The sequence below is a fragment of the Phoca vitulina genome, unplaced genomic scaffold (assembly GCF_004348235.1).
Source record: "Phoca vitulina isolate PV1807 unplaced genomic scaffold, GSC_HSeal_1.0 scaffold2, whole genome shotgun sequence".
NCBI classification, from domain to species: Eukaryota; Metazoa; Chordata; class Mammalia; order Carnivora; family Phocidae; genus Phoca; species Phoca vitulina.
The window spans coordinates 65,088,980-65,103,748 of NW_022589705.1; the positions used below are offsets into that span (position 1 = coordinate 65,088,980).

At 40.3% G+C, this 14,769-nt stretch overlaps 1 protein-coding gene across 2 annotated transcripts; it reads right to left on the minus strand.

The window, feature by feature from the left end:
* Window positions 1-6,590: 6,590 nt before the first annotated feature.
* LOC116648074 (cytochrome b-c1 complex subunit 6, mitochondrial) lies at window positions 6,591-14,756 on the minus strand. Of its 2 annotated transcripts, XM_032429883.1 has the most exons (5): window positions 14,537-14,694; window positions 11,096-11,122; window positions 10,454-10,601; window positions 10,182-10,343; window positions 6,591-6,807 (listed from the first exon to the last, which is right to left on the minus strand). In XM_032429883.1, the coding sequence occupies exons 3-5, from the start codon at window positions 10,514-10,516 to the stop codon at window positions 6,775-6,777; spliced, it is 258 nt and encodes an 85-aa protein (XP_032285774.1). In that variant the 5' UTR covers window positions 10,517-10,601; window positions 11,096-11,122; window positions 14,537-14,694; the 3' UTR covers window positions 6,591-6,774. The 2 variants fall into 2 exon arrangements, with proteins under 2 accessions (XP_032285774.1, XP_032285764.1); XM_032429873.1 differs by lacking the exon at window positions 10,454-10,601 and having other exon boundaries at window positions 14,537-14,756.
* Window positions 14,757-14,769: the final 13 nt, after the last annotated feature.

Genomic DNA, 14,769 nt, shown 5'->3' on the forward strand with positions numbered 1-14,769 from the left:
ATGGCAGCTCTTTCTGCCCACCAGTCCTGTGCCCATGCTATCATAAAAACACTTTTTGCACCAAAAGAAAGAAAGAAAAAAGAAATGGCTCATGACATTTAAATCCAGATAAGGATCCAGTCAGTGAGCAGAGATTGAATACTCTAAATAGGAGGTATCCCAGAATACCTGTTCTCAAAGGTTTATACCAAATATGGAGTGTCAGGACCACAATCACCTTGTGAAGGACCCCTTCCAACCCCCAACCTCCTGTTTACCCATCGGCGCCTGGGTGGCTCTGTCTTCGGCTCAGTTCGGCTCCCTGCTCAGCAGGGAGCCTGCTTTTCCTTCTCCCTCTGCAGCTCCCCCTGCTTGTGCTCTCTCTCTTAAATAAATAATAAATAAAAATCTTTAAAAAAGAACAGTCTTTAAATATTAGGACGCTTTTAAGCTCACAATAGTGGGCGCAAGTTTTTCAAAATCCTAATTTATTTTATTTTATTTTAAGTAATCTCTATGCCCAACGTGGGGCTCAAACCCACAACCCTGAGATCAAGAGTTGCACACTCCACCGACTGAGCCAGCCAGGCGCCCCTCCCAATCCTCATTTTGCTTGAAAGCTAAATTTTTATCTCTTACAACTAGTACTATCAATTGTTTTCCTTGAAGTGACAGGCTTACTTTGTTCATTTTTCAAGAAAATGCTATTAAAATATAATTGATTTTTTTAATATAATTGATTTTTGTCTATTGATCTTATATCCTGAGATCTTGCTAAGCTAAATTATGTTTTGATAACTTTTTTGGAAATATTTTCACTTTTTCTATGCACGAGGTTATGTCTTCTATAAAGACACTTTTACTTCTTTCCAATCTGAATTCCTTTTTTTTCCTTTGCATCCTTTTACTGTTTATAATTTACAGTACACAGTTCAATACAGGTGTTAGTAGACTGACTTGTGTCCATTCTTCGGGGGAAAGCATTCAGTATTTCATCATTATATATGATGTTAACTCTAGCTTTTTTTTTTTACAACAGGTGTCCTTTACTAGATTGAGAAAGTTGCCTTCTTTCCTACTTTGCTAAGATTTTTTTAAAAATCATGAATGAGGGGCACCTGGGTGGCTCTTTCTTTAAGCGTCTGCCTTCGGCTCAGGTCATGATCCCAGGGTCCTGAAATCAAGCCCCACATTGGGCTCCCTGCTCAGCGGGAAGCCTGCTTCTCCCTCTCCCACTTCCCTTCCTGGTGTTCCCTCTCTCGCTGTGTCTCTCTGTCAAATAAATAAATAAAATCTTTTAAAAATAATAATAATAAAAAATAAAAATCATGAATGGTTGTCGACTTTCTTCAAATGCTTTTCCTGCATTTGAGTTGATCATATGTTTTTTTCTGCTTTATCGTTAATATGATGAATTATATTGACTGATTTTCAAATGATGAACCAACTTTGCATTCCTGTAAAAAAACATACAAGTTCATGATGTATTATTCTTTTTATATATTGTTACATTCTTGCATTTGTGTTCATGGAGCATAATGACCGGAAATTTTCTTTTTCTGTAATATCTTTGATTTTGATGTAGGGTAATGCTGAACTCATAAATGAGTTTGTGAACTATCCCTTCACTTCTATTTTCTGTAAGAATTTTTATAGAATTGGTATCATTTCTTCCTTAAATTATTATTATTTTTTAGTTTTATTTATTTATTTATTTTTAAGATTTTATTTATTTATTTGTCAGAGAGAGACCGCGAGAGAGGGAACACAAGCAGGGGGAGTGGGAGAGGGAGAAGCAGGCTTCCCGTGGAGCAGGGAGCCCGATGCGGGGCTAGATCCCAGGACCCTGGGATCATGACCTGAGCCGAAGGCAGACGCTTAACGACTGAGCCACCCAGGTGCCCCTAGTTTTATTTATTTAAGTAATCTCTCCACCCAATGTGGGGCTCAAACTCACAACCCCAAGATCAAGAGTCACATGCTCTTCCGACTGAGCCAGCCAGGCACCACTCTTCCTTTTATTTATTTATTTATTTATTTATTTATATTTATTTTTTAATTTTTTTTTATTTTTATTTTTTTTGCCACTCTTCCTTAAATTCTTGCGAATTCAGCAGTGAAGACTTCTGGGCCTGGAGTTGGGTGTTTGGGTGTTTTTTTGTTTTTTGTTTTTGTTTTGCAGGGGTGGGGAGTACAGGGTGAGGAGGAAGGGAAGGCTTTTAATTATGAATTCAATTTCTTTCGTTGATATAGGGCAGTGATTTTCAACCAGAGATGATGCCCCTTCCCCAGGGGACACTTGGTAACCTCTGGAGATATTTGGGATTATTATAACTAGACGGTGCTTCTGGCATCTGGTGGGTAGAAGCCAGGGATGCTGCTGCAAACCCTATGCCCCCACACAAAGAATTATCTAGCCCAAAATGTCAAGACTGCTAAAATTTGAGAAACCCTGATATAGGGCTATTTGAATTTTCCAATTCTTCTTGTAGCAGTTTTGACTATTTGAGACTTTTATTTTATTTTATTTTTTAAATATTTTATTTATTTGACAGAGAGAGACACAGCGAGAGAACGAACACAAGCAGGAGGAGTGGGAGAGGGAGAAGCAGGCTTCCCGCGAAGGAGGGAGCCCGATGCAGGGCTTGATCCCAGAACCCTGGGATCATGACCTGAGCCGAAGGAAGACGCTTAACGACTGAGCCACTCAGGCGCCCCAACAATTTGAGACTTTTAAAGAATATGTTCATTTCATGTAAGTTGGCAGATTTCTTCCTTTTAGTGTGTTTAGCAAGGGGCGTCAAACTACAGCACAGGCCAAATTCAGCCTTCCACCCATTTTTTAAATACTGCTTTATTTTTACACAGCCACACCTTTCATTTACTGTGGTTCCCTTACTACTACAACAATAGAGATGAATGGTTGCTCTAGAGATCATATGCCCCACAATCCAAAAATATTTGCTATCTGAATCTTCACAGAAAAAAGCTGCTGACCCGATTTGTAGGATCTATAGTAATGTCCCGTCTCTCATCACGGATACTGGTAATTTGTGTCTTCTCTCTCAGGTAATTTTATCAGCCTAACTAGAGGTTTATTTTATTGAACTTTACAAAGAAACAGTTTGTGGTTTTGTTGGTTTTCTCCTTTCTTTTCTACTTCATAAATTTCTTTATAATTTCTTTCTTTCTACTTAATGTGTTATTTTTATTGCTAACTACCTTTTAAATAAAATTTTTAAATAAAATACCTATTCTATTACCCATTTATTGTTTCTTTTAAGTTTTTTTTTTTTTTAAGATTTTATTTATTTATTTGACAGAGACACAGAAAGAGAGAGCGCACAAGCAAGGGGAGCAGCAGAGGGAGAGGAAGAAGCAGGCTCTCCGCTGAGCAAGGAGCCCTACGCGGGGCTCAATCCCAGGACCCTGGGATCCTGACCTTAGCCAAAGGCAGATGCTTAACAGCTGAGCCACCCAGGCACCCCTTGTTTCTTTCAAGTTTTTATTTATAGAATTTATATATAGAATTTATATATAACATATAGTGTAATGTTGGCTTCAGTAGAATTTAGTGATTCATCACTTATATCACTTATATAACACCCAGTGCTCATCCCCTCAATACCCATCACCCATCTAGCCCATCTCCCGCCTACCTCCCCTCCAGCAACCCTCAGTTTGTTCTCTATCATTAAGAATCTCTTATGGTTTGCCTCCCTCTTTTTTTTTCCTTCCTTCCCCTATTTACCCATTTATTTACCATTTCTGGGACTGTTCATTTCTTTATGTAGATCAAAGTTTCCATTTAGTGTCTTTTTTTTTTTTTAAGAACTTCCTTTAATCTTTCTTAGAGTCCAAGTCTGCTGACAATGAATTCTCTCACCTTTCATTTGTTTAAAACATCCTAATTTTTTAAGGATATTTTCACTAGATATGGAATTCTGGTATATTTACTTCTTTCCACACTTTAAAGATTTGTTTTCTTAAGAGAAGTGGGTAGTAATTTACTGTTGTGCCTCTGTATGTAATGCATCTTTTCTCTTTGAGATTTTCTTATCACTAGTTTTCAGCAATTTGGGGATAAGTGACTTGATGTGATTTCCTGTTTATTCTGGCTGGAGTCTGTTGAGCTTCTGGGAACTGTGAGTTTATAATTTTCATTATACTTGGAAAATTTCAACCATTACTGTTTCAAATTTTTTTAAAAGATTTATTTATTTATTGGAGACAGAGAGAGCACAAGGAAGGGCAGAGGGAGAAGCAGACACCCCACTGATCAGGGAGCCCGATGCGGGGCTTGATCCCAGGATCCCGAGATCAAGACCCAAGTGAAGGCAGATGCTCACCTGACTGAGCCACCCAGGCACCCCTCAAAATTTTTTTCTGTTCCAAAACATCAACTTTTCTTTCATTTGTAACATTCCTTCAAATAAAGTAATTTGGTATACTTCAAAAAAAGTAATTTTGGTAAAAAAAATTTCTTTTCTTTCTTCCCTCCAATCCCCCCTCCCCCTTCTGCGCCATTTGGTATTATCTCACAGCTTACCTTTTCCTTGTTCATCTATTTTTAGTGTTTCTTTTTCTCTTGTGCTTCAAGTTTTTATAGTTTCTGCTGCTGTGTCTTCAAGAACATACAAGCACACCTATTCTTTTTCTTCTTCAGTGTGTAATCTTTTGCCAATCTTAAGTGAATTTTAAATTTCAGATATTGTACTTTTTTTTTTTGAGAACGAGAACACGCAAGTGGGGGCAGGGGGAAAGGGAGAGAATCTCAAGCAGACTTGGCGCTGAGCGAGGAGCCCATCTGGGGCTCAATCTCACAACCCTGAGATCATGACCTGAGCCGAAACCAGGAGTTGGACACTTAACTGAGCCACCCAGGTGCCCCCAGATATTGTACTTTTAAGTTCCAAAAATTCTATCTGATTCATTTTATACTTTCTACTTCTCTCATTATGTTCATTTCCATTAAATCCTTGGGTATATTTGTAATAGTGCTTTCAAAGTCCTTGTCTACTATTTTATCATCTTATCATCATCTGTCTGTTTTTATTGACTATTTTTCTCCTGGTCACATTTGCCTGCTTTTTTTGCATGTCTAGTGATTTTTTATTGAATGTTTGGTATTATAAAATTTACATTGTTGAATGCTGGATCTTGTTGACTTCTTTTAAAAAGTCTTGGACTTTGTTCTGGCAGGCAGTCAGGTATTTTTGTGAATCAGCTTGATCCTTTCAAGGCTCCTTTTTAAGATGGGGTATAGACTATCCTGAGTGGCCTCTTTCTAGGGCTAATTTTAGCCCTACTGCTGAAACGCCCTCTTCTGGAGTTCAAGTTCAATGCTTGTTCATTGAACAACAGGTGTTCAACAAGTTCAATAGAATTCCCCACATTAGCTCGTCAAAACTCAAATATCTCCCAGCCTTCTGTTAACTTTGGGTATTATTCAGTTTATAAGTACCCAGTAGTTCATTGCCTGGCTACACGGGAGCTTTGCCCTATTCATTTGCAGCTTAATATTTAGCCAACAGACTCAAGCATCCTCTAGGCAGAATTCTGGAGCTATTTCTCTGGGTAATTCCTCCTTTCTGTGGTAACACTAACACTAGAATACCATTCGTTAAAATCTGACTAATGAGTTTAGGGATGTTCACTGTAAATTTTCAGCTTTGCCGTATGTTTGAAATTTTAATGAGATGTTTGAAAATATAATCAGATTACATACAACAAATACAATGCCACCATTTATAAAGTTATTTGTGAGATTATACATCACCATGAAATGGGTTCTAAATCAGAAATGGCTGTGAAATGCTGGCCATCCCTGTAGCTAGGACAATAGACTGAAAGAGACTGCTTTACCCTCTGCTCCTCCCCCAACTCATGCTCTGTCTCAAATAAATTCTTACTTTTTTTTTTTAAAGATTTTATTTATTTGACAGAGACACAGCAAGAGAGGGAACACAAGCAGGGGGAGTGGGAGAGGAGAGGGAGAAGCAGGCTTCCCCCTGAGCTGGGAGCCCAATGCAGGACTTGATCCCAGGACCCTGGGATCATGACCTGAGCCGACGGCAGACACTTAACGAATGAGCCACCCAGGTGCCCCATCAAATAAAATCTTTTTTAAAGAAAAAAGCAACCTTGTTGGACACTGAGACAAAAAACTGTCAAAAGACACTTCTGTGGTAGGAGACTTTCATATCGACTGGGTATCCAATAAAATTAAGTCATCCATCACTGTTCATTTTAACTGCGATAATGGCATCAAGGTAAACTTTGTTAGTCCTTATCATTAAGAGATACATACTTGCGGGCGCCTGGGTGGCTCAATAGGTTAAGTGTCTGCTTTTCGCTCAGGTCATGATCTCGGGGTCCTGGGATTGAGTCCCGCATTGGGCTCCCCTGCTCAGCAGGGCGTCTGCCTGTCCCTCTGCCCCTACCCCAGCACATACTGTCTCTCAAATAAATAAATCTTAAAAAATAAAAATAAAAAAGAGATACATACTTGCTGGGTGATGGGTACATGGGTGTTGATTATTGTTCTACCTAGTCTTATGTTTGAGATTTTCAAATTTAAAGAAAAAAAAAAGAGGAAAGGAGGCAGCAGGTCTGCAGATCACTGGACTTTATTAAGAGGAATCACTGCTAATTACATAGAAGCTACTTGCCTAAGCCAAGATCCATGAGGTTCACATGAACGTACAGTTACACAGATAAGAAACAAATGGCATGGTCGAAACCATGAAATATCCTGATGCCCGGGTGATGAAGGCTGGGGTGAAGTATGCACGTTTATTTCAAGCTGTTAAAGAGTTTGTGGGCCACCTAGATGGGGGAAAGAAAAGGATGTCATCAACTGGCAGCTTTAATGTCATAGCTTACAAGGTCCTTCATGACCTGGAGCACTACTGCCTCTTCTCTCTCCACAGCCTTCCCACACACCCATACCCCTCTTGAGCCCTAGTGAACTACCTTCAGTTACCTGAATACTATCTCCCTGCTACCTAAAACTCTCTTTTCTACTTTTTAAAAAATCTTTTCTCTTTCCTTTAGAACTTAAGTTTACATGTCATTTCTTTTAAGCGTTCTCTAAATAAACTCCTATCCCCACACAAATCTGTCCCTCCTCATTCTTCCCCCAAAGAAACTTATACCTCCCATATCACAGTGTTTATTAATATAAAAATATTTATATAACATCTACTACACACCAGCTACTGTTCTAGGTGCTGAGTGAGCTATAATGGTAAACCAGGAAGTATCTGTCTCTTAAGAAACTGAGAGACTAATAAGAGAAATATAATATACACATAAGGTAAACTTCTGACAGTGATAAACGCTCTGAGGAAAATAAAAAGTGGGGGGAGCATAGCAGCTTTAAATAGAGGATTAGTGAAGGCCATCCTGAGAAGGTTATACCCAAAAGAGTTAAGTATTCTACTTGTCTTCTATGCTGGTTCAACTAAGTGAAGGAAGGGACCATGCCTATCTCATTCCTACATCTCAACCCAGTGCTTGGCTCATAAAAGTATTTAAATAACATACAATTTACCATTTTAACTGTATTTTTTTTAAGTAAAGTCTATGACAAACATGGGGCTCAAAATCACAACCCCGAGGGGCACCTGGGTGGCTCAGTCATTAAGCGTCTGCCTTTGGCTCAGGTCATGATCCCAGGGTCCTGGGATCGAGCCCCGCATCGGGCTCCCTGCTCCGCGGGAAGCTGCTTCTCCCTCTCCCACTCCCCCTGCTTGTGTTCCCTCTCTCGCTGTGTCTCTCTCTGTCAAAGAAATAAATAAAATCTAAAGAAAAAAAACAAAAACATAACCCCAAGATCAAGAGTCACACGCTCCAGTGAACAAGCCTGCCAGGTGCCCTCATTTTAATGATTTTTAACTCTACATTTCTGGGGCATTAAGTAACTCATTGTCCAGCAATTATCAATTTCCAGAATTTTTCATCTTCCCAAACTGAAACTAAGTAATTCCCCACTTCCCCCTCCCTGAAGACCCTGGTAACTACCATTCCACTTTCTATGAATTTGATTATTCTAGGCACCTCGTAAGTGGAATGACATATTTGTCTTTTTGTGATTGGTTTATTTTACTTAGCATGTCTTCAAGGTTCACACAGGTTGTAACACGTCAGAGTTTCTTCCCTTTTTAAGGCTAAATATTTCATTATAGGTATATACCACAATGGACATTTGGGTTGCATCCATCTTTTAGCTATTATGAATGCTATATGAACAGGCATGTACAAATATCTGTTCAACTGAACAGAGTCTCAATTCTTTTGGGTATACAACCAGAAGTGGAATTGCTAGATCATATAGCAGAGTTTAACTTTTTGAATAAAGTGCTTCATTTCTTTTTATTACCAAATAATATTCCATTATATGGATATATTACATTTTATCTATTTATCAGTTGATGAACATTTATGTTGTTTCCACTTTCTGGCTATTATGAATAATGCTTCAATGATTATGTTTGTACAAGCTTTTGTACAGACATATGTCTTCATTTCTCTTGAGTATATACCTAGGAGAATTACTGGATCATATGTTAACTCTATGTTTAACTTTTTGAAGAACTGCCAGACTGTCTTCTACAGGGCTACACCAATCTACATCCCCAACAGCAGTGTATGAGGTTTCCAATTTCTCCAAATCGCCAACACCGATCTATTTTTTTTAATGATATGGAGAATTATAGATGGAGAAATATAGAATTATATTCGGTATATAAATTTTCCTTCTTTCCACTAAAATTATGTTGAAAAAGGAATATAATGCCTCTATTCATATTTTATATTAAATGTATTTGGATTCCATTTTTGTTTAAAAATCTGATAGTATATACAAGAAGACATGGTTATCTCTAGGCAGTATGATTTCAGTCAGATTTTTCTATCTTTATAAAATATCTTCCTTAATTGTAACAATGTGTTTAATGGGGGTGGGGAGTGCATTTGTGTATTTCCACTGTATATCATAGAATTAAAACACCTATATTGGGATATTTTTTTTTAAGTAAGCTCTACGCCCAACATGGGGCTTGAACTTAAGACCCTGAGATAGAGAGATGCATGCTCTACCAATTGAGCCAGCCAGTGCCCCTGGGATTGTTGAAGCATATATAAAGTTGGCTGAGTGGAGATCATTAACTTTTTTCAGGGGGGAAAGGTCATTTATTTTTTCCTTTTTACCTTTTGACCCCCTTCACCCATTTCTCCCTATCTTTTTGATTATACCCATCCTAGTAGGTATGAACTGGTATCTCATTGTCGTTTTGATCTTTATTTCCCTGAGAGCTAATGGTGTTAAGCACCTTTTCATATGTTTATTAACCACCCAATTGGTTTTAATATAAGCAGTCATATTAAACTTTTGCCTACTCTGTAATTTATTTAAAATACCTGTCATATGTAAGACAGTCAAATACAAATTTACTTAAAAAAAGGGGGGGCGCTGGCTGGCTCAGTCCATGATCCTGGGGGGTTGAGCCCTGTGTTGGGTTGGGCTCTCTGCTCAGCGGGGAGTCGGCTTCTCCCTCTCCTTCTGCCCCTTCCCCTGCTCTCTCTCTCTCTCTCTCTCAAATAAATAAAATCTTTTTTTTTTTAAGATTTTATTTATTTGACAGAGAGAGTGAGAGAGGGAACACAAGCAGGGGGAGTGGCAGAGGGAGAAGCAGACTCCCCGCCGAGCAGGGAGCCCGACGTGGGGCTCGATCCCAGGACACTGGGATCAGGACCTGAGCCGAAGGCAGACGCTTAACGACTGAGCCACCCAGGTGCCCCAAATAAATAAAATCTTTAAAAAAAAAAGGAAAACTTTTTGGACCAACTACCATGTACAAGACATACTGGAGGATATAAATGATTTTAAAGAATAGCCTGTTACTTAAAGATACAAAATCCAGCTTCTCCAATGTTTAGCAGTCCAAGTTGGGACATCATTTCTCTTCTTTAAGCCTCAGTTTCTTATCTGTAAAATGTGGCTAATGAGACCTATCTCCAGTGAAAGTAGTAGCATTAGGCAAGATGATTTATGTAAAGTGCTCTGCACTGTATCTGACGTAGATGGGCCAGTAAGTAAATGCTTATTGCTGGATCTGCCCCTAGTATGGAAAAGTTGTCAGCACCAAGTCTGCCTGGCCAATGTAAGCCTTCCCCTTCCTAACTTTAGGCTGACTTACGCAGTGGTCCCTTGCATGCAGGAAGTCAAAGAGCTCCTCGGTGCAATCCTCCTCTGTCTGTGACCTGGAGGATACACGCTGGTCACAGAGCTCTAGCCGCTCCCGAGCCTTTACACATTTCTCCAGCTGTTCGCATTGCTCTCTCACTGTTGTTAGGGGATCCTGAAGGAGAAACACAGAAAAGAACCGAAATGCGGGTTTTAGGAGGAGACCCACAAACCATCTGCTTTGATTAATACAACCACCAAACCAAGGTGCTGCCTCTGAATTACCGTGCAGAAGGCCAGCTGGCAGAGCCACACTGCCGCCAGAAATGGCAGAATGGGGTCTCCCATTCAATTCTGATGCTAAGTAGTAGGGGAAAGTTTCACATTCCTGCCTTCCAAGGTTGCCAGTATGCACTGAAAGCCTCAGTCCTATCTGAAAAACAAGGTGGTAAAGGAAACCTAGCCAAACTTGAAGTAGATCTATAGGAGGCCTTACTTGTTAACACAGCATTTGGGATATGTAATGTCTGTGAATTTGAATTCCCCTCATCTGACAGCCAGGCCTATGTACCCCAGCTGCCCAGCTAGAAAGGCAATATTAACATGGAGAAGGACTATATAAGAAAAGTTTCTTCCAGAGTCCTTTATTAAACCACAAATAGCAGATAGATAACTGAATACCAGGCCCTCAAGATGATGCTCTGCTCCCTGACACCATGACTAAAGAAGCTCCGAACCCAGAAAAGACTCAGCTTCCCAGGCCCGCACCCCCCAAACACTCCCCAGCACAGGAAGGAAGTATTAAAGTTTTTTTCCATTTCCATTCTCTCCCACGTGTCAAATAAAGACTCCTTAAAATGCCCTTAGAGTTCATGAAGCTCAAACTTCCTTTTACTGAGATGGTTCCAAACCTGAGACGGCTCTTACCACTAATTCCTCCTCCTCCTCTTCCTCCTACAAAAGGAAAACAAAATTAATGTCAGCAGCAACTTAGGATATATATTCCTAATCATACTGATGTTGTAATTACTGAGGATAAACACTGTATTAATTGTGTTTTAAATTTTTCTGTATTTTATGATGCTTTGACATTTTAGGGGCTTTGCTAATCCTGGAGAGAAAGCCCCTCCCAGGGGACACACCTTTCATATGTAAACCAACCAATCCAAAACCCTTATCACCAATCACTTCCTTTATCTCCTAGACTAAACCAATTATTGCTCCTGCCCTAATCACCCTGAAGGCCAAGTACCAAACAGCTAGAGACCACCCCTATAGCCCAGAACCCACAGAAATTACTCAAATAATCCAATCCTAAATTTACCAGAGCTTGCCTATCCTGCCTCACCCATTTTCCCCCTCAGAAACCAAGAGTCTGGTTTCCCTTGCTCTTTCCGATGGTCCAGGCCCTTCTCCAGGTGGCCCTGAGTGGTGTGGCCTTCCCCCCCTTCTCTTGGGACTCATAATAAACTCTTCTTTCAAAAACAGTTGTCTCCATGCCTGTACTCTTACCATACCTGATTAAAACAAACATTTCAACAAGGACACACTATCTCACTTTCATTAGCAACAACCTAGCGTGTAGGACACTCTAAAGTTTATAAAGTGGGGCGCCTGGGTGGCTCAGTCGGTTAAACTCTGCCTTCGGCTCAGGTCATGATCTCAGGGTTCTGAGATCGAGCCCCACATCGGGCTCCCTGCTCAGGGGGAGTCTGCTTCTCCCTCTCTCTCTGCCCCTCTCCCTTGCTTGTGCTGTCTCGATTTCTCTCTCTCAAGTAAATAAATAAAATATTTAAAATAAATAAAGTTTATAAAATACTTTCATATCTGTAATTTGATTAATCACAACAGACCCTTAAGGGCTCCCAGTTTAGAGAGAACACTAATTAGATATTTTCTTTCTTTCTTTTTTTTTAAAGCTCTACGCCCAACGTGAAGCTTGAACTCACCACCCTGAGATCAAGATTCACATGCTCTATCGACTGAGCCAACTGGTGCCCCAATTAGACATTTTTTGATACAGATTCAAGCTGATGTTCACATGGAACCTACATAACTTAAAGTATTTTTGTTTGAAATTCTGGTAGGCCCTAGTATTACCAGAAATAGCTCAATTTAGTCCTTATATCCCAAAGTTAGGAGGAAAACTAACATTTTTTCTAGACTCTGAACATGAACTGGGAATATGAAAATGGCCAAACCTAAACTTTTCTTTAGCCAGAGCTTAACTAAAAACGGTTACAGTCACTGCTTTTTGACTTGGTGAACTCCCAGGACTCTAAGTAGACTATCAGCATAAGTGCATCAAAGGTCTAGAGTAACCCATTCACAAGATTGGAAACACCAACTCCTGCCTATTTACTTCAGATTCAGGTACACAACCTCAAACTTAGTTTCCTTTCTTCCAAGGAGAGCAGTATAAAAAATTCCCTGTGGGAGCATCATTATAGGCCAAAATCTGGGGCACAGCCAAGTCTGATCAATATTTCAACCTGTCAAAAGCAAGCTGTTTGCCTGCCTGCACATGCACATATCCACATTTGGAGGAAGGGAAAGAAAAGGTATATAGGAAGATAAGAACTAGCTCAGCAATCCCTCATTATGTTTTCAAAATTCCAACACAATCTGCTTTATTCTCTACCATGCCCTTTGGGGAAGAGACCAAAGCTCATGAAAGCTGGGAGGGCTAAAGCAGGTTTAACTATAACCCATGCTATTTATTCTCACAATTAGCAAAGATCTCTTCTAAACATGAAGATGATTTTTGGGATGTCAAATTCTAGTTTTTCATTAAGCCTTCTTAACCTTGCTCTTTAAAAAAATTCATACTGAAATGTTTTTCCAAAAAATTGAAATCATATTCTGCCTCAGTTAGAAACCTGAAATTAGTATCCTAGAAGCAAGACCTCTGTATCATTTCCCTATTAGCAATGCTACTACATTGATCATTTTGATAATTTTGTGTCAAAAGTATCAGGGCATGTTTTGGAAAAACAAATCCAAATACTAAGTCTGAATATGGACTACTTCATGTAAAATTTCCAGTCAATGACTAAAACCAAGGTCACACTAAATAAAAAGATTTAATGTCCAAAAAGTATAGGTTCTTCATAAATGACCTCAGTTTTCTTTCCTTCTTTTTTTTTTTAAAGATTTTATTTATTTGATAGAGGACAAGCAGGGGGGAGCAGCGAAGGGAGAGGGAGAAGCAAGCTCCCCGCTGAGCAGGGAGTCCAATGCGGGCTCGATCCCAGGATTCTGGGATCATGACCTGAGCCAAAGGCAGATGCTTAACTGACTGAGCCACCCAGGTGCCCCAAAGTTTTCTTAATTTAAAAAACTGACTACCTTCTTTTCATCTACTGTTATGGAGAGCCCTACTGAACTTCCTGAGGCTGGCTCCATTTCCTTCTGTTCCCCTTTCTGAAAATAAGAAGACTAGGAAAAATCAAGGGATAAACTAGTTTCCAACTATTCAGAACCCATAAACCTGGAACAGCTGCTGCGAAGTGACTAGAGAACAAAGGATAGGAAATGTGACTGAAAACGAAAAGCTAGCTGGCTTCTGTAAAGCTGTGTAGCACCGTGGCTAAGTCTTGTCTCTGAAACCATGCTGCTTGGGTTCAACTCCCCGCTCCGTGATTAAAGCTGTGGTCCTTAGAAAAGATATTTAACCTTTCTATGCTAGTTTTTCATCTGTAAAATGACCATAATAACAGTCCCCAATACTTACCCCATAGGACTACTGTGTGGCTTAAATGAATTAGTCATATAAAGAACTTGGAATAGTAAGCAGTCAATAATTATTACATTGGCATTCTTACTCTGGGAAAGAGCTCCCTCTTCCACCATCGCAGAATTATAGTGCACATTCCTACACTGTCCCCAAATATACCTCCCACCCCCACCCCTACCAAAGAAAAAGAAACCACTTCTTCACTTATCTAGCGTAAGGCCAGATCTCCGGAGCCTCCATAGAAGATGTGGCAGGATTCCTGACCTGAGCGGAGAGAAGCACTAAAGGCCGGTCGGCTTGCTCCCTAAACCTGTCAAACCAGGGTCTCAGATCACCTGGCTGACTAAAAACAAACATACTATTTTTACAAAAGTTTAGGCGACAGCATTTTCGCTGTCGTTACACCTTCGCCGCATTCACAGAACGGAGAAACTAAGCCCAGAAAAGGGCTAGTCATCTACTTGTCCAAGATGAATAGACAAATTCTGGGGAAGGGTCGAGGGAACCAGCAATCCCGACCGTGCAAACTCTAGGGGCGAATCCAGGGCCAACAGGGCCCCGGGTGTGTTTTGGCGGGGTAGGTCTTCAGCCTCTGGGCAGTGAAGAGGGTCGAGTCGGTCGCCTTCCCTTACCTCCTTGGGATCTCCGGACCCGGTCAGCATCTTTCGCTCGTCCTCCAGCCCCATGTGCCGCTACAGTTCTGAATTCAACACCAACACCAACAGCAACAGCGGCACCTATTCCACTTCAGGATCAAGAAGGACTTGTAAGGGTCACTCAGCGGATATCCGGCGATCTGGCCGGAAGTGCGGCAGACTCGTCGTAGTCGTGAACACACGCTCGGATTGGCATATACTACCGTCCA

Bases quoted from the DNA above. Each gene is read 5' to 3' on its own strand.
- LOC116648074 (XM_032429873.1), bottom strand. From the start codon at position 14,590: ATGGGGCTGGAGGACGAGCGAAAGATGCTGACCGGGTCCGGAGATCCC. The intron at 11,123-14,536 runs GTAAGGGAAGGC...TTCCTTTTGTAG, and splicing joins GGTCCGGAGATCCCAAGGAG to GAGGAAGAGGAGGAGGAGGA. The intron at 6,808-10,181 runs GTAAGTCAGCCT...TCCCCCATCTAG, and splicing joins TGCATGCAAGGGACCACTGC to GTGGCCCACAAACTCTTTAA.